Genomic DNA, 27771 nt, shown 5'->3' with positions numbered 1-27771 from the left:
CCTTGATAAAATTCAACAAACATTCTCTTTGTTCCGGCTTTAAATCCTCGACGTCTGGAATCGTTGCCAACACAGAATGTATGGCTTTTCGCTGATTGGCTGGTGCCCAGACTCGCACTTTCGGGGGTCTTGCAAATCGTCTAGTGTATTCCGATTCTTGACCTAGTTACTGGAGAGAAATGAAAATGAGCGGAGGCACTGGGTGGTGCCATACTGACTAGTATAAAGGTACTATGTTTACATGAACAATGATAGAATTCAAATCATGATCTGACTCGCGATCTGACTTCAAGACAATATTAATTTTTGATATACATGTATGTAATACTGTTGATTTATTCTCCAAATATACTTTTTACAGGGTGGTCCTTAAGCAAGACACTTCTTCTTTTGTGTCTTAGTCTGAGTGAGTGTATGAACCAGTAGTTAGAACCTATATAGTTTATTAAAAAAAAAAATCACATCTTCTTGGCTTCAGTAGAGGTTAATGGTGCACTGTGTAACTTTTTGGTTGGGGGTCCATCACCTGCTTGTTTCTATGAATATGCCATTGCTCCGCCTGGAATGTTCCACAGTTTGGCATTAAAACATCTACTTTAAATTAGTTTAATTGCAGATGATTTTATAGCTCATAATACCTCAAAAAACAAACATTCTGACTGTGAACGGGGTCGCCTCTCCACAGATCTGACCTGTAACTTCATCTGGTTTGGTGAATTAATAGAAAGGTTTAATGTTTAATGAAACATTCCAGACAAAGCAATAACATCTCCACTGAAAAAGTTTCACAATGCACTGATTTTTGATGTTCCCATTTCGTAAACATGATTAACTATGAAATCTGCTGAATTACAACCTTATTTTCACCAACCACTGATTTCGAAACGGCAAAAGTCAACAGTGAGACTTCAAATTTATGCCACTCTGTAAAATGAACTGTGCATGTATAAATAAATGGGCTTATATAAACTTGTCTGTAGCTTTGTAACAGTTAAAGGCTCGGTCGCCTCAAAGTAAAAGCCTCTCTTCTCCGCCCTCGTCTTATCACAGGGACAAAGGTTGTGTTTGCAGAATACATGATTGCAACAGTATAAATATGTGTGCGCCAATACAGAGAAAGAGAGGGGTTCTTTTCTAAACATTCCTTCATTGTTCACTCGATACTTGAAGAACTTGGAGCCTCTTTTTAAATCCAAATGGCCCAAGAATTGCATAACACATCAAGCTGCAATGTGAAGATTATTTTCACATTTTTTGCTTGTGGAATTGTTACGGATACTGGCATTTGATACTGAAAATGTATTGGATTAGGGGTGTGCATGCATCATGATATAGATTGTGGTTATTTTGAGGCGACATTGTTAAAAATGTTGTTGTTAGAGTTGGTTCAAAATTAAATAGTTTCTTTAATGTATTTTGTACCTGCCCAAGGACTGCAGATTGAAAATAGTTTGTAGCTAAATGTGGCACAGAGCATCTTTTCACTCTGAGGTGAATGTTTTCTGTGCACTGTCCTTGTTTTAAATAAATAAATGTGCCGGTGACTGTTCAATATATCCTGATATGTCCTGGTCCTACTAAAACAAAGGACGATATATTGTGATTTATCAATAATTACATACTGTATACCGTATTTTCCAGGCTATTAGACGCGCTCTTAAGCCTCTAACCCCACAATCCAGAGCGCCCTATACACAAATCCAGTCAGGTGTCCCAGCACGACTTCAGTAAACTACAAAGCCACACCACCCGCAGCGCACGCAAACACACACGGAGCAGACAGCGACCGCACAACGAAAAACACCCGCGGCCACACTCGTCACTCCACGCCAACGAGGAACGGAACGGAGGAACGAACCGAAAAAGCGAGTGCAATGTGCCACTTCTAGACACAAGTGAACAACTGAGTCACTGCGAACACACCGACAATCCAGTTGGTCCCAGACACACCCTCCCTACACGCCACAACTGAACAAAGCCCAGAGTCACCGTGAACACACCAAACAAAGTCCCACTGACCCATCACACTGCTGTGTTTCCTTTCAAATCTGGTGCAGTTTATTTGTGAAAAAAATTTGAAAATAGACCATTTAATGACAAAGCGCCTTATAATCCAGAGCGCCTAATGGCACGTAAAATATGGTAATATTATGGTCAAGTACACCTTCACCAGAACAAAATTGGGTAAAATAATCATGAGAACAGAAACTGTAACTAGTAAGACGTATGTAAGATGCATTTTGAATCAATACGAGAATGAAGTATCACGTTATATCACTGAATCAATTTATTTATTTATTTATTTAGGCTCTTTCTGCAGGAGACATGTGCAGTAGAGTGAAGTAACAGTCGTACAGGAGTAAAACGAGCAGCAGATACTCACACACAAGACTAGAGAATCTGTGCATCATTCGTTCATTCGTTTTTCAATATAAAACCAAAAATAAGAAAATGAAAAAACAGCAGTTTTCTACATTATTTTTCTCCAAAACCAAAATGAAAAAACGGATAACGATTCGTTTTTTCAGTTTTCGATTTTGTGTTAAATAACGGCCGTTTCCTGTTTATGTGACTTCCGTGACTGCGATGCCGAATTTTTGCACTGCATACGGACTGAACCAGGACTGATCCAGGTCCAGGATCAGACTGGGACCTGGTTTTATATTTAAAAACGAATGAACGAATGATAGACGGATTGTAGAGCCTCTCACTGCTGTCATTGCGAAAATTTCAATACATAAGTCACACCAGAGTATAAGTCGCAGGAAAGAGCCAAACCATGAAAAAAAGTGCAACTTATAGTCTGAAAAATCTAGTAAATGGACAGGTCAGGCCTCATGTGAAAGCTCAGAACCTCCAGAATTCCCTCCCTGAGCTGCAGAGGCTGCACTAGCACTGACTCATTTTTCGGCTGCAGGTGTTTGTTTTTTTTATTTCTGAAACATTCCACTTCCCTTCCATTCCCATCTGTCGATCTCCCCGTGCACCAGCGGGTCACGACTCGATTGTTCTTTCTTTTGGCGCTCACAACCAGAAGGTCAAAGGTCAACGAAATGATTAGAACTCCTCTTTCTCTCCCCGTCAGCCCGCTGGCCGGCCTTTCAGCGGGTCAGGCGAATATTTGTTCCATGAATTGTCTCCCCGGCGCGGCTCTCGGGCCTCGTTGGCGGCCGCGGAGGTTGTGTTGATGGACTCCAGAATCAAACAGGAAGTAGCAAAGAGGAAGCACATCTCCGCCACACACTAATATTAGAGCGAGGATGTTTGGACGAAGACGAGGAGGAGGAGGAAATGCACGCTAGTTTCCTTGGCTTGGCTGATCTTGACGCAAACACACTTTATGTCACCCTGTCACGAGAATTACTATATTGATATTGATATTATGCACTTGTATGTATGTAACTTTTTGGTTAGCGGTCTGTCACCTGCTTGTTTCTATGGATACATCATTGCTCTGTCTAGAATGTTCCAGAGTGTGACATTAAACAGCTCTACCTTACATTTATTTTATTACAGGTGGTTTTATTGATCAAAAATATGTAGAAGAACTATGAGCATTCTGTAAATTTTCTGGTAGAGGGTCCAAATCTTTTCTCCATGGAGATGTAATTACTTTGTTTGGAATGTTTCACAGTATGGCATTAAATCAAGTTACAGGTCAGATCTGTGGAGAGGCGACCCCGCTCACTCAGAATGTGTTTTTCTAGGTGTTTTTGAGCTATAAAAACACCTGTAATTCAGTAAATGTAAAGTAGAGCTGTTTAATGTCATATTGTGGAACATTCTAAGCAGAGCGATGACGTATCCATAGAAACAAGAAGGTAACGGACAGCAACCGAAAAGTTACACAATGCACCTTTTTAAGATTTGAACTGTAGAGGGTTGAATACCTGGCTTCATTGTTGTCTCTGTGGTGATGTTATTGCTTTGTCTGGAATATTCCACAGTATGGCATTAAACGTAGTCACTCAAAACTGTTTTTATTGCTCAAAAATACCACCTCTCCATAGATCTGACCTGCCGCTTAGCTCGGTGGCGTCACGTTCTGGTTTTTATGCAGCTAAACAAATCCATTAACTAACGCACATTCCAGGAAAAGCCCATAACATCTCCATGGAAACGAGCAATGAGCAGATAATCCACCAGAAAAGTTACACAGTGCACCTTTAATGAGATTGATTGATTGATTGATGATTATATTACTTTTTTAAAAATTGTATCAGTGGCATAAAGTAGTTTCAATTATTTTCATTTATTTTATTTTTTTCAAATTAATTTCATGTGTTCATACAAATACAGAAAACATAAATACAAGAAAACAGATAAACAGTATTCACAAAGATTACAAGACGTTGTTGCTTTCTCTGGAATGTTTCACAGTATGATATTAAACCTTTCTGTCTTCTTGGAACCCAAACCAGACCAAATTACAGGTCAGATCTGTGGAGAGGCGACTCTGCTCACAGCCAGAATGCGTTTTTTTGATCTTTAAAACCACCTGTAATTGAATAAATGCAAGGTCGAGCTGTTTAATGTCGTACTGTGGAACATTCCAGGCAGAACAATGACATATCAAAGTTACACAATGCACCTTTAATTGATTCAGATTGATAATTTCAGTTCTTTATAAATGGAACTTATCGCAATTTTGTATCGTCAGAGTTCTCCCAATAATATCATGGACTATCACAATATATCGAATTACTAATCTCTTCTCTTAAATTAATAGTTATGCTTAAAAAAAACCCAGCGCAAACTACATAGACCATGATCCTTTGCTCAGTTTCATTGCAGACTACATGAAGACATAATCGTTATAAGCATGTTTTGGGTTTTTTTTTGAGTTTTTTTTCATAATGAGATGGTTATTGTGAAAATATTGTACTGAGAGATTTGAATATCATTACATCCCTAATTATTACCGTATTTTCCACACTATAGGGGCCCTGGATTATAAGGCGCACTGTCATTGAATGGTCTATTTTCAAACTTTTTTCACATATAAACCACACCGGATTATAAGGTGCATTAAACGAAACACAACAGTTAGATAAGTCAGTCAAACTTTATTTAACACGTTCACAATAACTCTCAACTTTGGTCAGTTGTAACGTGTAAAAAAACTGTCTGAGAGGCTAAATTGTTGGTGTATTCACAATAACTCATAAATGTTCAAACAGTTGGTTGATTACAGCGTCCAGCAGGGCCTCATCCCTCTTGTCATGATCCGAGTCAGTGTGGTTACTGTTCCCTGCAGTTCAGTGATGATTCTGGTCTTGGTGAAAGCTCGGACCACAGTTGATACTGATCCTGATCAGACGTCCACGATCCGTTGGCAGATCGTGTGTTCTCCTTCTCTCGTCTACTGCTCCCACACAGCTCACAGTTTAACTTTATAACGGCCTTGAGTTTAAAGTGGGCGTTATAAGCGTGTTTCTTGACAGGTGCATTTTGATATTAAAAGGAATCACAGTATGTATTACTCCGTGATGCTCCTGAATACGGGAGTCGTAATGCTGCAAGTGGTGCGGCTTTGTAGTTTACTAAAGTCGTACTAAGACGCCTGAATAAATTCATATATAAGGAGGATTATAAGGTGCACAGTTGGTTTTTGATGAAATTAAAGGCTTTTAAGTGTGCCCTATAGTGCGGAAAATACTGTATTCAAATTCGTCATGGTGGCAGGTCTGGCTTTGTGGCCGATATGGGTTTGGTGAGGTAAAATAGTCGCTCTGTCTGTTAGAACTGCATAAACACAATGAGTTTTCACATGATGCGCTCAGGCTGAATGAGGCTTTCATACCAAAACCCATGTCCTCGCGTGGGAAATATGTGAATTTTCTGCTGCTGTTCCACATTCATTAAACTTAAGTGGGATTAGAGCCTATGGACGCAAATCATTTCTCTTTCCTCGCTTCCTTCTCCTCGATTCTGGAGGAAATGTGTGAGGAAGTCCCGCCCACAGAGTAGCCAAAGCGAGGAGAGAGGATATAAACTCCACACCGAGACCAGTAAAGTTTGATTCTTTTCTTTGAAGTCTGCTCCTGAAAACTCCCTCATGTTTACTACTTCCTTCAGTGGTTTTCTTTGGGGCACCACTTCATATGACACATTTGATGGACAGTTGAAAAATGGAGGATCGAGGACGGAAAGAAACAATAGAGACGCAGCCCTTGTGTCTCGTCTTGTGTTTTCTCTCACAGTGTGAAACTTGAGAGTCCAACTTCTGCTGTTTATGTATCAACAGGTCTTGGCATTTCTCTTGACGTTGTGGCTCTCGCTTAAGGACTGTTCACTGCCATAGTTTAGACTTTATTTGAAGAGACACTGTACGATATTAGGATCAGAAAAACAGATGTTCAGATCAGATTATAACTAAATAGATGCGTAGTTTCCATCTGCAGTCCAGATGTTACCAGCTGTTGTTAAAGTCACTGTGTGTAACCTTTTAGCCAAAAATCTACTTAAATAAGATAAAAACATGCTTTGTGTTTCATTTTAATGCTCTCAAAAACATGTATCCTACTGTGAATGATGAGCTTGCTCGCATCTCCACAAACCTGGCTCTTATTTGGCCTGGAGAAGGGTTTGCTGCTGCTGCTCGTCTCGATGGAAATGTTGTTTCTTTGGCTCTAATCTTCCACAGAACGATGTAAAACGTATCTATTTCCATGGATAATAATTTGAAGTTTGGTTTTCCTACCTGTAGCTCTTCACCTCTTTACAAGTAGCTGGCCAGTGGATTTCTGAATTATACTGTGTGTATTGTACTGAATAAGTCTAATTACATTCATTACCATTGTAAATGTGTTATTTTGAACTTTGTGCACAGATAAATGGATAATGGTTTTATGTTTTATAGGCTGTAACTGCACCATTTAAGCCTTGCCCTCTTATATCGACTCAATTTCTTGCAGTTGCAGAAATGAGCAGCTCTCTGGCATTTTCATTTTGTAAAGGTAGCTCACCAAAGGGAAAAGGTTGGAGACCCCTTGTTTTAACTTTCTGTCTCCATGGAATTGTACAAGTGATATTCTACCTTCAAAAGTTACATGCTGTACTTTTAAAGATTTTGGTCTACTTATCAAAAAGCTCAATTGAAATCTCATGTGTGGCATAGTATTCACATCATGTCCATTCCTAGCTTCAAATTGTTCATTGCTAAGAGAGAAAGCCAGGTTGGCACAAGGAGCCGAGGCATACTGACCAGCTGTATAAAAGTCCTTTATTTCCAAAAATGGATGTCTGTGTTTCAACCAAATGGATCTTCTTCAGGGAAAGTTTGAGTTGTAAAGGGACTAAAAGGCAACAATGTCCTTAAAAGAATTGCTAACTTTCATTGCAAACTTTGGAACAGTTCTCTTCTTCTTGCTCCAATGCTTAACTCTTGATACTTTCAGTGTAGCAGGCAGGACTGGTGTAGTGTGTGTCTGGTTGAGGGTGTGGGTGTGTCGCTCCGGTGCAGAGGGGGCGGGGCTCACGTGGGCAGGTTTGCGTACACTTGTGTGTAAAAGTGTAAAAGTGTGCATGTACCTGTGACTCAGTTTGGTTGAAGGTCAGGGCTGGGTACTTGGAAAAACGAAACACAGAGAGTAGTGGCGGGCAATAAAAATTACAACTGATCCCATCCATCCTCTTTGCTGCGCCGTGATCGCTGTTTGTTTGATAATAAATGTCCAAAACTCATTCTGGATCTCAGTGTAATCAGCGTTTAGATTTTTACCATAACAATGTTTTAAGCAAAAATGTGATTAAATTTCGCCATACATAATACAAATACATATAACATTTTATTAATGAATCATTATTATTTTTTTTTTTAAGTAATTTTTTAATACTTTTTTCCCTTTAGATTATATAGTACTTTTCTAAACACTCAAAGATGCTATTTTACCCATAAGAACCTTGTGCAATGATAATAAAACATGGTTTACATTTAGTAAAACATGTATTTTACAAATTTAGTTTAACCTTTTTTATAGACCCTTTTAAATTGTATGTCATCTGAATGTTCCAAATGCTGGAATGGAGGCAGCTGGAGTTAAAGTGAAGCAGACAGAATATTTTTTCAGTTATTAACTGATGAGCAGATCTAAATGATTGTGGTTTATGACATTATAACAAAAAATAAACAACAATTTTAAATTTTCAAGCTACACATTTGAGTTAATTTGCTTCTCTGTTAAGGCGGATGGAAAAATTCACAAATACTCAAAGTTGTTTTTGAGCTTCACAGAAAGTTTAATTTATAGTGAATTGTGTAATATATCTGTATTAAATGACAAACTTTTGTGGAGGAACAGTTTTTCTGTGAGGATTTGGCCAGTGAAACTTAAAAATCTGGGTTTTTCCTTTTTCATAAATGTGTAGTGTGTATGATAATCTCTTATGTTAACAAATCATGTAATACACTATTTAAACTGGGCTCTGTTATCACTCACATGTGCCTGAGTGGTTTTCATTTGCCAAATTTCCCTTGATTTTTCATATTTTGTGATATTCTGAAATTAATCCCAGTTTTCCCACTGAAATCACATTATTATTTCACTTCACTTTTGCCTCCGGCTGCCTCCATTCTGGAATTTAAATGTTTGTGTTTACAATTTACAATATTTTCTATATAGCACTCCTCTAAACACATAAACACAATTTTATGCATAAGAATCCTCTGCAATAATAATAAAACATGACTTACATTTAGCTTGTTTTAGTCCTCCAACTTCCTTTTATAAAAAATGTATTTTAAGATTTTTTTTTAACATTTTATTTATAGAACCTTTAAAATCTTATGTCATCTGAATGTTCCAAATGCTGGAATGGAGGCAGCTGGAGCCAACGTGAAGCAGAGCGAATATTTTTTCAGTGCTTAACTGATGAGCAGATCTAAATGATTGTGGTTTATGACATTATAACAAAAAATAAACAACAATTTTGAATTAGTTAATTTGCTTCTGTTAAGGATGGAAAAATACACATTTTTAGCTCAAGGTTGTATTTGAGCTTCACAAAAAGTATAATTAATGATGAAATGTGTAATATCTGTAGATGAAGTGACAAACTGTAGCAGACTTAATTTTTCTGTGAGGATTTGTCAAGTAAAACTTACAAATCTGTATTTTTCTTTTTTCAAAACTGTCTATCATTCATATCAATATCTTCTGTGAACAAATAACTTGAAACACCATTGTAAATGTTTTTAAAACCAGGATTTGATATCACTCATGTGTCTGAGTGGTTTTCATTGTCAAATTTCCCTTGATTTTTCATATTTTGTGACATTCTGAAATTAATCCCAGTTTTCGCACTGAAATCACATTATTATTCCACTTCATTTTTGCCTCCAGCTGCCTCCTTTCTGGAATTTAAATGTTTTTGTTTACAGTTTTTAAATAGTCTATATATCACTTTTCGAAACACTTAAAGATGCTATTTTACAACTAAGAATCCTTTGCAATGATACTAAACCATGTGTTATATTTCTATTTCTTTATTTAGTTTGTTTTAGCTCTCAAACTTCCTTCACCGTGCACTTCTGTCATTCATCCAGCCCCTTCCTACACTCTGCACAGCCTCTCTCTCTCTCTCTCTGTGTGTGTGTGTGTGACTGCGTGAACACACACCGCCTGTCCCTCCAGCTGCCCCGCTCTCACACACCCCCACTCTCTCCCTCCCTCCCGCCCGCCCCGCCCCCTATGACATCACCCCCGGCGTCCCCGCGCTCCCATTGGCCGCCCGCCCCCCAGCCCGGCCAGGCCCCTCCCCCCGCCGGGCCCTGCCTCCCGTCTGAAAGGTGCTCCTCTGTGTCTGTTTCTGCCGCTGCCTCTCACACACTCTCACACGCTCTCACACACGCTCTCACACACACCGCCGAGTGAGCGAGCGACCGACCGACCAGCCCTCCCTCTCTCTCTCTCTGTATCTACCTCCCTCCCTTTCTCTCCCTCCATCCACACTTCCCCGGCTCTATTCTTTCCATTCTGCGTGCGCTGCGTCTGGCTCGGGTAGAGATCGGCGTTCCCTGGAATTACAAAAAAAAAAAAGCATGGCCGGTTGCTAGGTGGCAACGAGGCTGGATGCTCGGATGCGCCGGGGAGCTTTAATTTTTTTATTTTTTCACGATGATACACAAGCCGTCACATCGCCAGTGCTGAGTTAGCGTTTGAGCGTCCAAATTGGCCAAAGGAGAGAAGGCTACACTGTGTTCCAAGCCTGCATCGGATGGGAGTGGGAAGACTGCAACTACAGCTGCTCTGAAAATTCCAATTTCTTTGCACTTTCAACTCAGGAATTTTTCACTTTTTATTGACAAATCATTCCAGGATTACCTCTCAGACTCCTCAATGCGTCTTCGGACAATTTCAGAATCGTAAGCGCAGGAGTTGTACACCATGGAGTTTCAGAGCGCAACTACGGCAGGGTTACCGGGTCCGCTTTCGCCCGGTCCCCTGTCCCCGTCTTCGGACTACGCCGGAGCCGTATCCCCCAGCGGACTTCCAGGACCTTCTCACAGGGGCAGTCCAGGTCGAGGTTCTAGCCCCAGCAGGAGCCCAATCAGGGGGGCAAGTCCGGGACCGAGTTACTCCGGTCAAGCGGCGTTCAACTACAACCAGCTCGAAGGGAGGTTTAAACAGCTACAAGGTAATGGAGAATTACTACGGAAGATTTGGGAAAGATTTTAATCATTTTGCAGAAAAATATGAGTCGGAAGGAAAGTAAGAGACGCAAAAATGACTCTTGAGAGCTTCAAGACGTGCTAGAAGTCTTCAAAACAGACGTGGAGTTGTGTTTTGTTTGAGTAATTCTTTATTATTAGTCTCCAAAGCTCAAAATGCTCAGTTCCACCTTGTGATGTCATGTAGTGGTAGTTTTCTAGCCACCTTTTACCTTAATTTAGTAGAAATAAACACTTGCAGGGCTGAAATCTTCCAAATGATTTTCAACATTAAGTCATAATACTTTCTTTTCTATTCCCATGTGGTCTTATATCTGTGTAAGGTTCATTTCCGTCCTGTCAGTGTGACTTTTTTAGCTCAAATGAATATCTAGTTTCGAAACTTGTTTTAGTATCTTTATGATACTGAGTAAATAACTTGCACTGAAGTAGAAGTGGAAGAACTAAAATGTTTCAATGAATCAAAAACTGAGCATTGCAACTGTTGTAGCTACAGTCTGTTCTTCTCTCTGTTCCACCTTGTGATGTCATGTAGTGGTAGTTTTCTAACAGCTACTTTTTACCTTAATTCAGTAGAGACAGACAATTCCAGGGCCTTTTGATATTTGTTTTAGTGTCTTTGCGATACTTTCGACAACTCTAAATGTGCATAAATAACTTGCACTGACATACAAATGGAAGAACTAAAACATATACAGTGAATCAAAAGATGACCATAGTTGCAACTGTTGTAGCTACAGTATGTTCTTCTCTCAAACAGAAAACACTGTTCCACCTTGTGATGTCATGGAAGTGGTAGCTTTCTAGCTACTTTTTACCTTTAATTGAGTAGAGATAAACATTTCGAGGGCCGAAATCATCCATCATGATTTTGAACATTAAGTCGTACTTTCTTTTCTATTCCCATGTGGTCTTATATCTGTGTAAGCTTCATTTCTGTTGTGTCAGTGGGACTTTTTTTTTTTTAGTTTCGGTATCTCCTCAAATGAGTATCTAGTTTCAGTACTTATTTTAGTATCTTTGCGATACTTTCGACAACTCTAAATGTGAGTAAATAACTTGCACTGAAGTAGAAATGGAAGGACTAAAACAATGAATCAAAAGATGATCATAGTTGCAAATGTAGCTACAGTCAAACGGAAAACACTGTGTTCCACCTTGTGATGTCACATGGTAATACAGGAAGTGCTCCACTGTGTTCTTAAACTCCACGCACCTTCACTAGAATCAGTTTCAGACCGGGAATTACCAATGTACTAATCTACTAAACAAAAAATTAAAGGTAGCGTTAAATTAAACTTCTGCTTCATGACATCACAAGTTGGATCAGAGCATTTTGAGCTTTGGAGATGTAGACAGACTAATAGTAAAGGGTTACTCAGACATGTGTGATTGAAATGAAACACAACTCTGGGTTTGTTTTTGAGGAGGTAACAACATTCCAATATGACTAAAAGTTCACATGAGTCAGTTTTGCGTAATATAGGGCCTTTAATACACTTATTGCATGATGACAGGAAGTTGTGGGTTAGATTTATGCTCAAGCCCTATTCTAGTACTTGGAATGAAAACTATCAGTGCATTCATAGGGAGAATTATCCAAGCCTTCTGCAGATCGCTCAAATTGTAGCATAAGACTGGCTGGCTCTGGGCCCTTTGGACTGTGAATGCATTCCTTATTTTGACAATTAGTAACTTATCAAGCTTCAGGAAGTCTCTCAAGGTCTTTACTAAGAAACTATGACAAATCTGAACTTTCAGCAGGAGTCACAAGTCTGACTCAACCTTTTGTTCATTCAGTTCCATGGTAAAGCGCACTGTGTAACTTTTCTGCCACCTGCTTGTTTGCATGATGTAGATAGTAGTTCCTCATCTGAGCAGGTATCGATACTGAAAAAGTCACATTTAAAACAGAAATGAAGCTTTCCTGAACAGTTTTAGAATGATCTTGAGCTGTATCAGAACAAGTATAAGAGCACAGAGACTAGTAAACACCCATGGACCACTATGGAACCTACCTGGACCACAGATATAAGACCACATGGGAATATAAAAGAAAATATTACGATTTAATGTTAAAAATCACATTCTGTTGTCTAAAGAAAGAAGAAGAGTCATTGTGGTATGGGAATCGGTATTGAGTATCAAGTAGTAGTATCAAACTTCAAAAACCATGCATTCTGACTTAGAGCGGGTTTGCTTCTCCACAGATTTGACTGGTAACTTTCTTGTCTCTGTGTAGGAACATGAGCTTAATGCCATACTGCTGAATTCCAGATGCAGGCAAAACAATAACATCATCCTGGAGACAAAAACAAGTACTTTGAAAGGGCTACATCCTATATATTTTTATAAAAACTTGGTAATCTACTGATTATTAAAGGGACAGTCCTGAATTTTGGACATAGGATCATATTTTCTTGTGAGCTGGAGTGTTGGAGACGTGTGGAGACACTTTTTAAAATAATCCATCCAGTCCTTGTATTTGCAGAGGTCGCTGGTGCTAGGCTAGTGCATGTCAATGGCCATAGTTAGCCTGCCACTAAAAAGTGTCTTACCCACTAAACAAAACACTCAAAGCAAAACAATTATAACACAGACTGTTGATATGAATGTCTGTGTCGATAGAATAATGTTTGAAATGAAACTAACCTTGCATTTAAAGGATTTATGTCTGAGCAACAGCAGTGAGTTGTATTTCATAATAGAAAGCTTGGCAGTGGCGGACTGATATATGAGAAAATAGTGCCTCAACATGCGACGATTCATGTGATGCAAGATTAGTTTTATTTCAAACATTATTCTATCAACACAGACATTTACATGGACAGTCTGTCGTAATAACTGTTTTGCTTTGGGTGTTTTGTGGAGTGGGTAAGACTGTTTTTAGTGGCAGGATAACTATGGCCATTGACATGCACTAGCCTAGCACCCACGACCTCTGCAAATACAAGGACTGGATGGAATATTTTAAAAAGTGTCTCCACACGTCTCCAACACTCTGGCTCACTAGGAAATGAGGTCCTATGTCCAAAATATTGAACTGTCCCTTTAACAGTTACTACTAAGTTATCTTACAACTTCATTTAGCACACTTCATGACCATAGTGGCACGTAGTTTTGTTTATTACTTTTATCTTGAGATCTCTTCCTTGTCTGCTGTCACTAATTGAACCAATGCCCCCTGTACTTTTCATCTTATCAAAACCTCACCTTGAATAGATAAACTTCACTTTCAAGATGTCATGTCATAAAACCCCACGAGACAAAATTGACTGTGCGAGACTGTGCACACATGAGAAAAATGATCCCGTGTTTTTAGGTTTGGATTGGATAAAAAGTGAAGTACTGGCGAGATACATTTTTTGAGATGCACAAAAAGCAGTGCTACAGCAAAACTAATAAATCAAGTCAAATCAAAAACAGTGAAAAATAAAATAAAGGAACTTGATTACACAATAAATTTAGAGGAAATAATGTCAAAATCTCATCTTGTCTCATTTTTGTAGATTCAGTCTTGTGTCTCGTCCTGCCCCTTCTTGCCTCGCTTCGTCGTTTTTGTTAGTGTCTTGCTAAAGGGCAGTCGCCACGGTCGGGCCGATGACCTCAGCCCCACGCCCAGAATCTGTCACATACCCGGGACCTCTCCAGTGACTGCGTGATGGGTAGTTCGTGGAGGAATTCTCTGAGTCACCGTTGTAATGTAAATGATCGAGGCATTCTACAGTGTGTGGCCAACTTCACTGTGTTCAATTAGAATGGACATCACAACATGGAAAGAGAAGAAAGAAAGAATAAAAGAGGCATTATTGCTGTCTGGGTCGAGTTTCAGATGACGTCACACCATTCTATAGCCCAGTATTGTTCAAAGTGCACCGCGTAACGTTTCTAGAGCAGGGTCCGAAAGTGTAAGAAAGTGTAAGAAAGCGGGTTACCATGGATACAAAGTGCAGTCTCGTGAAGGCTGGTGAAGTTCCAGTCGAAGTTGAGTCAGAGATAATTCTAGTGCTTCGTTGAGTCATTTGCCACTTTTCTTTTCATTTGTTATAAAAGACAAGTTTGTGTGAAGTAGAGCTGTACAATTTAAAAGAATCGTGACTAGTCCAGTGTTTCAGAAAACGGACTTTTGTGAGCGTTAAGCCATGTTAGAATGTTGTTCCTCTTCAAAAACAGTCCTGGAGTTGTGTTTTGTTTCATTCACACGTGTTTGAATAACCTTTTTTTATTAGTCTGTCTACATCTCCAAAGCTCAAAATGCTCTGTTGAAGTTTGTGGTGTCACGAGGCGGTAGTTTTCAAGTTGTTTTTTACCTTTAATTCAGTAGAGATTTGCAATTCGTGTTGAAATCATCCAAATGATTTATTTATTTAAAACAAGGACAGTGCACAGAAAACATTAAAGAAACTATTTACATTAAACCATTTCTAACAACAAGATTTCATGAGTCACAGTGTCTCCTTAAAATAACCACAATCCAATTCATCATATTAAACTTTTAAAACATTAATTCTAATTTCCATGAATACACCTTTTCAAATTCAGTATTATCTTCTAAAAATTCTGAAATTCATTGCCATCATTATTAGTCTACAATTCAAAATGTTCTGCTAGACCTTGTGATGTCATGAAGTGGTATTGTAATGAACAATGAATGAAATTTGTTCAAACCTCACTGTGTAACCTTTTATTCACAAAGTAGACTAAGATAAAAGCATGTGTTATTTTTCTTTTGTTTGTTTTGTAAGTTTTTTTGGGAGAGGTCTTGCATCTCCACAAACCTGACCTGTCTCTATGGTTTCTTTGGCTATAATATTCCACCATATGGTACAAAACTTGTCTATCTCCATGGAGAATGTCCCGAAGTATGTTTTTAACTTTCTGTCTCCATAATAATAAATACATAATAAATCATAAAAACCTAGTAACATAAACCCCTTAATTAAGTCGTTTCTAAGGATGAAACATTGTGAATAAACTATTTGTTAATTATGAATCTATCTTTCTTTCTTTCTTCATTATTAAAGGTGCATTGCTCAACTTTTCTGGTGGTGGATCGTCCGCTGCCTGTTTGTCGCCATGGAAATGTTATCTCTTTGTCTAGAATGTTCCACAGTATAGATTAAACCTACAGTATCCATCACGAGGGAGACAAGCAGGTTACAGCAGTACACTACATTACAGTTCAGATCTGTGGAGAGTCGTTCCTATTCACAGAAAGAATTATTAAATGTATTTTTGAGCAATAAAAACATCCGTAATGAATAAATGCTAGATGGACCATGGAACATTTTATTCAATACATTTCAACTCTGCTCGTATTGTTTTATGTTCCCAAGCATATCTTCTGCTCAAGTTTAAAATAAATACAATATAATGACTTGTTTACCATTAAGTCGGCCATCACACGTGCTGCCTTTATATTCCACTGGACACTGAAAGCATCGTAATGGGCGCTCTCGATTTAGCACAAGGCTAATGGGCCCGTCCGTATCGACCTGTAATGCCCAGAACTTTGCCTCCTCTGCGTCTCCTGCAAGGCCAAACTCGGGGGACGGAAAGAGGCCGCACGAGGCGAGCAGTTCCAAAAACAGTGTCACGCTGAAATGAGGTGGTATTTTTATATTAGGAGATGAGCGCTGGGATTGTGGATTGAGTCCAAAATAAAAACTTAAAGGTCCCAGATTACGCAAAATTGACTCTTGTGAGATTTTAGACTTGTTAGAATGTTGTTACCTTCTCAAAAACAGACTTGGAGTTGTTTTGATTCATTCATATTTTTGAGTAATCCTGCGTTATTAGTCTGTCTACATCTCCAAAGCTCATGATGTGGAAGTTTTCAAGTTTTTTTTTAACCTTTTAATTCAGTAGAGATTGTCAATCCCAGACTTGAAATCATCCAGATGATTTTAGTGATGGTCTATGAAGTTTAAAAACACAGTGGAGCACTTCCTGTATTACCACATGACATCACAAGGTGGAATAAAGTGTTTTCTGTTTGAGAGAGGAAGTCTGCCTAAATATGTATAGGATTTGTGTGTGCACTACATAATAGGGATGTAACGACATCCAAATTTCTCGATACGATATTTTCACGATATGTATCTCACGGTACGATATTTATTGCGATATTTTGTGAAGGCCAACAGAACTTCACAAAACTGGTTCTGTCATCATACAAAGAACTAACATTCAAAAAAGTGGTAGTGGTAGTAGTAGTGGGAGTAGTAGTAGTAGTAATTGTGGTAGTGGTAGTGGTGGTGGTAGTAGTGGCTAGTAGTGGTGGTGGTGGTTTTAGGGGTAGTAGTAGTAGGGGTAGGGGTGTGAGTAGGAGTAGTGAGTAGTAGTAGGAGTAGTGAGTAGTAGGGAGTAGTAGGGAGTAGTAGTAGTTAGTAGTAGTAGGAGGAGTAGTAATAGTGAGTAGTGAGTAGTAGTAGTGAGTAGTAGCAGCAGTAGCAGTAGCAGCAGCAGCAATTTCTTTGTGTAAACAGAGCAAAGCATTGTGGGCTATGTAGTTCCCCGTTTTTGTTTTGTTTTGTTTTTTTAACTATTGCTGCACCATAACAATGAATTTAAGCAAACTGACTTGTAATTGTTGGGATGTTATTCTGAGACTTTTGACAATATATTATCTGGATATTGCAGTTATTGCTACATCTCTAATAGGGAAAATAGTTGAACATCCTTTTAATGAACGTATGTAAGTTTTTAACGTTAAGTTCAATTTATAAAGAACTGAAATTATCAATCATTTAAAGGTGCATTGTACATTGTTTCTGTGGTTATGTCATTGCTCTGCCTGGAATGTTCCACAGTATGACATTAAACAGCTCTACCTTATGTTTAGTCAATTACAGATGTTTTTAAGCTCTAAAATACCTAGAAAAAATATAAAAACGGGCATTTTGACTGGGGTTCGCCTCTCCGTAGCCCTGACGTGTAACTTGGTCTGGTTTGACCTCCATGCAGATAGAAAGATTTAACACCATACTGTGCAACATTTCAGACAAAGCAAAAACATTTTGATGGACCCTCCACCAGAAAAGTTATGCAGTGCATCTTTTTAAATGTGTGAATGAAACAAAACACAACTCCAGGTTTGATTTTGAAGAGGAAACAACATTAGAACAGATCAGAAAATAGCGAGAACAGCCCAGGAGCAGTTGTGCGGTCGCGGTCTTGCGGTCTTGCAGTCTTGTCAATGCACTGCTGTTGTCCATACGGGAAGCACTGGTGTCGTTTGGAGCCTATCAATGGAAGCCTGTGAGAAGAGGAGCGGAGCGTCGTCGTGGTTTCGAAAAATGAACAAGAGAAACATTTGTGGAGGAGGTTTATGGCCCAGTCTGTCCGCGATCCCTAGAAGCTAAAAGGAAATAAGCTGGTGATCAGATGATGCGATTGAATTTGAATCCTAACATACTAAATACAACGGCCTACACACATGTGTTTATTCTATTACTATTGGAAACTGTGAAAAAATGACAAAAATAAAAGTTCAGGTGGATAAAATATGAAAAAAAACAGACTATTCATTTCATAGTTCATAGAATTTCAGATTGTGCAAGATTGTGAGGTTAGTGTGGTTGTGGTTGTGTGGGCTTGATAGCTCTGAACGTTCTTTAAGAAATTGTTTGCATTTGCACTTTTAAATGTAGCTTCTAGTTTATGTAGTACTAATGTGCTCTATTCAACGACAGACATTTGGAAACATGCGGATAATGACTTCCTTTGGACTCTGTTGGTGATAGTAACTGACAAAATCAGAAGACAAAAACTAAGAAAATGGCCCACTTTTTTATCTAGATGTTGTTTTATTCTTTCTTTTTTTCCTTTTGTAAATTCCCTCTTAATTTGTGTATTAAAAGATGTCATTGTAAAGTTCTGTTATGTTCAGCAGATTAACAGTTCCAAACAGGTTGTCTGTAAGTGACATCGAAGACGCGATTAGAATCATGTCCCTCATGAAAAGCTTTGGCAGGTTGTGAAGACGCTGCTGCTGAATCCACAGTTTTATCACATGCTCAGTACTTAGACTGTATATACAAATATTCTTTATACAGTCTGTGGCCCAGTATCGTTAACTACACCGGAAGTCGTCATCAGCATGTTTCCAAACCTCTTCTGGTAAGCGTGAATAGAGCCTGTTGCTTGGTTAATCTGAAAAGCAACTATCAGTTTAAAGGTAGGCTGCTTTATGTAACCAGAGACTCCACATTCCAAATAGGAAGTGAGCGTGGATGAGATTTGGCTCCATTGACTCTAACTCCAATTCAATTTGTACTCAAGATGTGTAAAATCCCTCAGTCGTCCAGGTAGAATCCATGGCAGAAGGAGAAATTCAATTTGTCAACTGAAGAAGCAGTTTGGATGAGCTGCAAAATGTATTCGACCAAATAAACTTTTGTCCAGTTGACACATTGAATTTCTCCTTTTGCCATTGCTTCACTTTGTATTGAAAAACCGTCACCCTTCTCTCTGACTGCTGCTGTCAGACTCATCATACTGGTTTGAAAATTTCCACTACGGGTGACGCCACACTCTTAGTCCACTTTTTTATAGTCTATGAATGGAACTTTCTGGAGGCGGCACATCACCTGCATAAATCCATGGAGATAGAAACGCTTTACACCATGGATCTCCAACATTTTTCTTCCGGTGAGCCATCTATACGAAACAAAAATGCCAAAAAGCTAATCATTTTAGTGGCCTCAAGAGATTCAGATGATTATAAGAAAGAGGGCAATCTTTTGGGTGCAGTTAATATCAAGTAATAAATCATAAACCATTTATAAGTACACAAAGTTGAGCTTCAAAATGATACATATACAATGGTAATAGGCATGTAATTAACCAGATTTTAGTTATTCAGCGCAATGGTATAATTCAAAAATCCATTGGCGAACTACTTGGAAGGGGATGGAGAGCTACTGGTGGCTCTCGAGGTACAGGTTGGAGACCCCCGATCTACCCCATATTGTGGAAGATGGACAAAAAGACATTTGTATGGAAACAAGCAGGAGAGGCTCTGTGCTGATGCAAGCAAATGTAATTACCGTATTTTTCAGACTATAAGGCACACCGGATTATAAGGCACAATATCGATAATGTTGAATTCTCTCAACTATTTTCATACATGTGGCGCATCAGATTGTAAGACGCATTAAACGAAACAACCGGACGACACTTGAGACTGATCCATTGGCAGACTGTGGCGTAATTCACCCGGCGTTGCCTCCCTGTCTTGATGAATGTGAATTATGAATGTGAATGTGGGTGACTAATTTAAATTTTGGATTTTTTATTTCCTACAAGGAGGACTCAAATATACACTGAGTAATAATGTGTTTAATGCAGCTTTGCGCACATTTGTTTACGTTTTACAGAAACAAAACTTAAAACCACATGACTAATTTGCATAAACTATAAGCACTGAAAAAAAATGCAATTTTGACAGATTTTTAAGTGCCATGTACCACATAAAATTGGTTGGAGGTCTGGAAGCACAACCAGAATACAGTAATACAGCAAATAAAAGCTGAGAAATATTTTTTGCCACAATGATGCATCTTGTACAATGTCTTATTATCTTCTGGGAGACGCCTGTATCATTTCCAATCAAGAAAAAACTTGCTGGCTGAATAAAAGTAACTTTAAGTCAAAATTTGTCAGGGGTATGAATCATTTTGGGCTTGACTGTACAAGGCGCACTGGATTATGAGGCTCACTGTTGATTTTTCAAGAAAATGAAAGGATTTTAAGTGCGACTTCTAGTCCAAAAAATATGGTACACACTTTCATTTTGGCTAAAAAGTTACATATTGTGGATTTAAGTGGCTTTAACATTGCTAATTCATTACAACATTCATTGCTAATTCATTTTTAGCATGTATTGGGGATGTTGTACTTTGAATTTGAATTGTTGTACTTATATTTGAAGTGCTATTTTACTATAACCTTTTGTATTTTTAACCATTTTTCAAGTTTGTCTTTTCATATACCCGAGCCTTATCAACTGACATCAATAGTGACCACATATTGCATGCTGTCATGAGAGTCCGATCTTTTATCAGTTTGGCTGCGTGTTACCGTGGTGACGAGTGGCGGCTTTATCTGTAGTGCTATCTTTGCAGCGCCATAAAGCGTTGTGGTGCTGCAGTGTAGGCGGGCACATCTGAACACAAGCACATAATGGGACCGCACTGAGTAGCATGGCCATAACTCCTACACAATTAGACTCTCTATGCATACGTATTGTTTTGCAAGTGTGCCCATGTACGGTACGGCGTAGTGGATAGTGTAGTCTCACAGCAGAAGGGTTGTTGGTTCTATTCCTGGGTTTATTAGGGATGTAAGGATATGCAAATCTCATAATACTTTGCTAATTTTTACTTCAGTGCTAAATTACAGTCATCATCCAAAGAATAAAATTGGAAAGTTCTTTTATAAGTTATTTCTTCAAGGTGTCTGCCCTGAAATGGAGCAAAGGATCATGGAATTTTTTTTAATCTTTTGCCTACCACAAAACAATGCATTTAAGTTAAAAAGCTTGTAATTCAATATATTATGACGGCCCACGATATTATTTTGAAACCTCTGATGACATAATGTCATGATATTTTGATTATTTTGATATCCTTACTTAAAAATGCGAAAAACAGAACTTATATTTGAACTTATAATGTGAAAAAACAGAACTTATACTTAACTTTTTCTTACCTTATGTATTCTGAGCGTCCTAATTATTTACGGCAAGGACTTTATAAGCACTTTTCGCGACTTTCAGAGACCAGAGTTGAGTTTTTCTGCTGCGGTAAAGGTATCAACAAACTAGCATGCTGACACGCACTTCCTGATTATCCAGTCTCTGCATTTCTGATGGAGTGCCAGAACATTTCTCATTTTGTAGTCATCATTTTTGGTCACAATATTAAAAATTAAAATGTTGGGAGTCCGTAAACTTTCTTGTTTCTATGGATATGTCGTCGCTGTGCTTGGAATGTTCCACAGTGTGACATTAAACAGCTCTGTCTAACATTTATTCAGTTACAGGTGGTTTTACAGCTCAAAAATACCTAGAAAAACAAACATTCTGATTGTGAGCGGGGACGCCTCTCCACAGATCAGACCTGTCACTTGGTCTGGTTTGGTCTCCACGAAGATAAAAAAGGTTTAATACCATATTGTGAAACATTCGAGATGAAGCAATAACATCTCCATGGAGAAAAGCATTTGACAGACTCTCCACCAGAAAAGTTACACAATGCAGCTTTCAGGAAGTTCGCTCATATATAGACTAAGAGACACTATCCTTCTTAAATTATCCCTAACAGTTGTCGTTAATGTGATTAATGTCGAGTTTTATAGCGCGCAATGTGTTTTTATGAGTCTGTAATCTGCAATCTGTGTCCATTACACTGGCTTTAATAATTATTGTTGTGTACTGCACTTTGGTCAGCTGTGTTCTTTATAGACTGCATTAGGAATTAAGATGGATCTCTTCTGCGTCTTTGTCAAGATCCATTCTCACAATGTTGGCCTCTTAATTATTCTATTGTGTTGACTAGACCTGTCACGATAACAAAATCTGAAGTTTGATATATAGTTGAGGGTAAATATAAATGATAAACTAGCAGAAATCTGAACAAAAGAGCAGATTTAAAGGGCCCAATTTTTTGCTTTTTTCTGATCTATGTTCTAATGTTGTTTCCTCATCACAAACCGACCTGGAGTTGTGTTTTGTTTCATTCTCACATGATTAACACACAAACTTACTACTGCGTATTTAGGCTTTGTTCCACTTTGTGATGTCATGTGGTGATACAGGAAGTGCTTCACTGTGTTTTAAAGCTCCATACACCTTAACTAGAATCATTTGGGTAATTTCTACTCTGGAATTGCCAATCTTGACTGAACTAAAAGTAAAAGGAGCTGTTAACTTGAAAACTACAACTTCATGACATCACAAGGTGGAATAGAGCATTTTGAGCTTTGGAGATGTAGACGGATCATAAAGGATTACTCAAACGTGTGAATGAAACAAAAATCTAAACACAACTCCAAGTCTGTTTTTAAAGAGATAACAACATTATTATAACACAATTTTATGTAATATAGAACCTTTAAACTGCAAAAACTATTCTAAATCTACAATATTTTCTTACAAAATCATGAGCTGCAACAAATAAACAACAGAATGACACACTTTAGTACTTAATTTGCATCTCTAATGAGTCATACAAGTGATTAATTCAACCTTTTGTGGCTTAAAAGTGCATTGTGTAACTTTTCTGGTGGAGGGTCCGTCAAATGCTTTTCATGGAGATGTTATTGCTTTGTTTGGAATGTTTCACAGTATGGCATTATACGTTTCTATCTTCATGGAGACCAAACCAGACTAAGTTACAGGACAGATCTGTGGAGAGGCGACCCCGCTCCCTGTTTGTTTATGTAGGTGTTTTTGAGCTATAAACCCACCTGTAATTGAATAAATGTGAAGTAAAGCTGTTTAATGTCATATTGTGGAACATTCCAGGCAGAGCAATGACCATGGAATATCCATGGAAACAATCAAGCGACGAACCTCAAATCAGAAAAGTTACACAATGCATCTTAAAATCTGATCAACAAGCCAAAAAATAACCCAAACATTTCCCAGTAGTCCAAAAAAAATGTGCACACAATAAATATTTACAGTATTTTCAAATTAAAAGACCAAAATTCATGACGGCAACAGTGAATAGTAGCTGACTCATCTGTAAAATAATTCTAAACAAAATATGATATCCTTTGAACGGTCAATTGTAGCCAAAACTGCACCATATTAGGGTTGTCGAACATCGGATACTATAGTTACTAAAAAAGTCCTAAAAGTAATTATTGTGACATAAGTGTTGATCATTTTAAGATAATCTACTGTATGTTGCATCCTCCTATCTCAAACCCAGCAGATTTGAGTCGTACTGGGCCTGTGTGTTCCAGGGCGGTCTTTAACCACTTCCTCTTCGTTAGCGCCAGTATTGAATTAAGAATTAAGCGAATGAAGCCAAACGAAGTCGTCAAACTGGCTTTCTAGAGTTTTCCTGCTGTGATTAAGGCTCAGGTACGGCACAGCTGTTGGTGCGTGTGGGCTGCTTTTGAATTATTTATTTGGGGTGCAAAGTAACGAGATCCGATTTCACGGGCGTCGACTAATTGTTTGGTTAACGAGAAAATATGGAGATATATTGTGAATAAATTTAGATCTTAATTGACCTGTATTACACCGGTTTCTGATCTTTCTGTTCTAATGTAGTTTCCTCATCACAAACGGACGTGGACTTGTGTTTTGTTTCATTCACACATTACACATAAACCTTAGCCTTATTACAATTGGAGTTAATAATTGACAAATAAATAATAAATGCTTTTGAATCTTTGGACATATTTGGAAGCAGATTGTGGACGGATGGGTAAAGGACAGGTCACAATGAAGGAAGTTGCCTAATCTCTCTATTATCTCTGATGATTGTGGTGTGATCAGTTAAGTATTATGATTTACAATGGGTTGACTCATTAAATTAGGCAAGATGGTTATAGACAAGGCTCTTGGTTATAGACAAGGTAGGGCATTGTCTCATTTTTGTTGCGAAATGTTTTGTTTTATATGTACTGCTCATAAAAATTTAAGGAACATTTTGAAAACACGTCAGATCTCAATGTGAAAAACAGATGTTGGATATTTGTGCAAATATGGACAGAGCAATGTCTTAGGAACAAAACAATGTTGTCATAGTACTCGAGACCGCTCTTGGTCTCAGGACCGGCCTCGAGACAATATTTTTGCGGTCTTGGTCTCGTCTTGGACTCGGCTGCGTTTGAACTCGGTCTTGGTCTTGTCTCGGACTCAACCACGCTTGGCTCGGCCTTCTCTCGGTCTTGAAGGTGCTTGGACTCGGTCTTGTCTCGGTCTCGAAGACGCTTGGACTCTGTCTTGTCTCGGTCTTGAAGGTGTTTGGACTCAGTCTTGTCTCAGTCTCGAAGACGCTTGAACTCGGTCTTGTCTCAGTCTTGTATAGATTTTGAAGGTGTTTGGACTCAGTCTTGTCTCGGTCTTGAAGGTGTTTGGACTCTGTCTTGTCTCGGTCTTGAAGGTGCTTGGACTCGGTCTTGTCTCGGTCTTATATAGATCTTGAAGGTGTTTGGACTCGGTCTTGTGTCGGTCTTGTATAGATCTTGAAGGTGTTTGGACTCGGTCTTGTCTCGGTCTTGAAGGTTTTTTTTTACTCGGTCTTGTCTCGGTCTTGTCTCAGTCTTGAAGGTGTTAGGTCTGACACTCAACAAGTGATAAAATGGAGATAGATTTATAAAAAACATTGATATATAATTGCCAAAATAACAGTAAAATACAAATAAATGTTGAAAATGACAAAGATGGCCTTGATTTGGTCTCTATGGGTCGTGGGGTCTGTCTTGTCCCGGTCTCAGTCTTGTCTCGGTCTCAGTCTTGTCTCGGTCTTGACCCTCAGAGGTCTTGGTCTTGTCCTGGTCTCGGACAGGTCTTGGTCTCGATTAGTGCGGTCTTGACTACGACACTAAAAGGATGACACTTCTTTTAATTTACTGAACTGAAACCGGGGCACTGGAGCGGCAACAATCAAACAACCCCTAAAACTGGCCTGGTTTTGCATGTGGAGGTCATTTCAAGTTTCTCCCTCTTGATGTTTTTTGGCTGGTTTTCCACTAGTGCTGCTTTGGCAAGAGTGATTATCACTGCTGGGAGTATGAGGCCGTTCCTTAACCAAACAGAAGCTGCACAGATTGCCCTAAGACTAAAACTTTGCCCTTTCCATATTTGAGTAGATATCCAGCATATTTTTTTCCACATTGAGATCTGATGTGTTTTCAAAGTGTTCCAATAATTTTTTGAGCAGAATAGTTAAAATATACGCAATTTTATGGTACATTTTGGCTTTTTGCCTTTTTGTAAATATGTGTAATCACCCATATATGATCGCAAACGTGTTATTACGTTAGTGTTATTTAGTTTTGATATAGTTATTTGACTATATTTTCAACTTTAAAGACCAAACTCATGATATCAACAGTGAATAGTAGTAGGCTCATTTGTAAACCAATTCTAAACAAAATATTATATCTTTGGACTGGTCAACCATACCCAAAACTGCACCATATTAGGGTTGTTGAAAATCATATACGATCGTACTAAAAAAAAGTCCTATTTATTGGACAGAAATGAATGTTTCTGAATAGCTTTCAACGGATCTCGAGCTGTATCAGAACAAGTATAAGAGCACATAGACTAGTATACACCCATGGAACACTAAGGGAGTACACACATATAAGATTACATGGGATTAAAATAGAAAGTACTACGATTTAAAGTTGAAAATCACATTCTATTGACTAAAGAGTGTTTTTCATTATCATTGTGGTATCATAATCTGTCTTGCAAATTGATTCTGTCCCAAAGTTGTAGTAGTAGTATTATGAAAGTTTGATATGTTAGTATTCTGACAACACTACACCATATAATTGTACGCTGAAAATGATGAATAGGATACTTAATGGAACTATGGTAAAAACACAGTATTGCTATGGTTATTTTATTTGTTTAAATGTTCACAGTTGTGTTCAGGGTGCGCTGTGTGACCCAGTGGAGGGTCCGTCATCTGCTTGTCTCCATGGAGATTTGCCTAGAATATTCCACAGTATTGCCATAAACTTAAGACTCCGCAATTTAGACTTGCAAGCCAAATTACAGGTTAGATTTGTGGAGAGTTTTTAAGATATTTTGAGCAATAAATAACACCTGTAGTTGAATAAATGTAAGACAGGTTATTTTAATGCCATACACCAAACGCTTTAACATCACCATGCGCCTTTAAAATGCATTAGTATAGAATATCCCGTTTGCCAAATATCCCTCCCTCTGCACACATGTTGTTTTAGGATCCACATTTGGCTGCATCCTCCAAACGCTAATAAATCTTTCATCGATTGGCTGTTCAAATCCGTTTAGCGCCGCCCAATTCCTCCGTGGTCCAATCACGCGGTCGCTTGACACTCCAAACACAGACAAAACCTCTATTTTGACCCAGTCTGATTACGCGTCGTCCTTTTTCGCCCAACCGGACAGCAGCGGGGGGAGGGTCTTCCTACGGTCGCGTCCCTACCTTTTCATTATGACGTCGCTTTGTTTACGCTCCCACAATTCCTCGCTCATCTATATTCCATGAGCTTCCGCGGGGCGTCTGTTGGGAGCCCCCCCTTGGCTTAGCCTCCTTCCCCACCCTCCTGATCCCCACCCCCGTCTATTGGAGCTAGACAAAGGCCCCGCTCCTCTCCAGCCGTCTTATTAGCGTGCGGAGAATATAGAAGATCTTAAGTGTCTATTTCACGCCTTCAAATGGGTTCTAATGAGGAGAATGAAAGGTGCCAGAGCGTTAAATCGTCTGATGTAACTGATTAGCAAAACAAAGACCATGAAATGAGTAGCATGTGTAGTGTTTTGGCCTCTCAACGCCGATGCTTACGTCGCTTTTGTAAAAACATTGACCAATAACGACTGACGAATTACTCTCAACGTGTGTATGTTTTGGGAAATTTCAGAGTGTTACTGATTAAAGGTGCATTGCCCATCTTCTCTGGTGGAGTTTCCGTCACCTGCTCACCTCCATGGAGCTTTTCTTGGAATGTTTCATGATATGACATTAAACTCATCGATCTAGGTCTAGCATTTATCCATTACGGGTGTTTTTATTGCTCAACAGTACAATAATTCTCTGTGAATAGGGTCGATTCTCCACAGATCTGATCTGTAATGCAGCCTATAGTTGTCTCCCTTGAGATCGACTGAGATCGTAGTGTTGTAGTCAAGACCGCACTAATCGAGACCAACACCAGTCTGAAAACACAGGATGTCAAGATTGAGACAGGATCGAGACCATCCAGATCAAATTGAGGCCATCTTTGTCATTTTCTACATTTATTTGTATTTTACAGTTATTTTGGCACATTTAAATCAATATTTTTTTCAAAATCTATCTCCATTTTATCTGATAAATGTTAATTTAAGCTTAAAATAAGCCAAGCAAACCACTTTT

General features: G+C 38.7%; 1 protein-coding gene across 2 annotated transcripts in view; it reads left to right on the top strand.

The window, feature by feature from the left end:
* Positions 1 to 27771, top strand: part of sptbn1 (spectrin, beta, non-erythrocytic 1) — a 251358-nt gene that overhangs the window by 122956 nt on the left and 100631 nt on the right. Inside the window, exon 1 of one of the 2 annotated variants that reach the window (XM_020917010.2) lies at positions 9827 to 10638. The exons of the other annotated variant lie outside the window; for it this stretch is intronic. Within the exon in view, the coding sequence (XP_020772669.2) occupies positions 10389 to 10638 (250 nt within the window). The 5' untranslated portion in view covers positions 9827 to 10388. Of the gene's footprint in view, positions 1 to 9826; positions 10639 to 27771 lie in introns of those variants that run through there. 2 annotated transcript variants of the gene reach the window in all.

Source organism: Boleophthalmus pectinirostris, unplaced genomic scaffold (genome assembly GCF_026225935.1).
Source record: "Boleophthalmus pectinirostris isolate CB_2022bp ecotype Guang Dong unplaced genomic scaffold, ASM2622593v1 HiC_scaffold_5, whole genome shotgun sequence".
NCBI classification, from domain to species: Eukaryota; Metazoa; Chordata; class Actinopteri; order Gobiiformes; family Gobiidae; genus Boleophthalmus; species Boleophthalmus pectinirostris.
The sequence above is the reverse complement of the archived record's forward strand: the minus strand, read 5'-3'. Positions and strand labels throughout refer to the sequence as shown.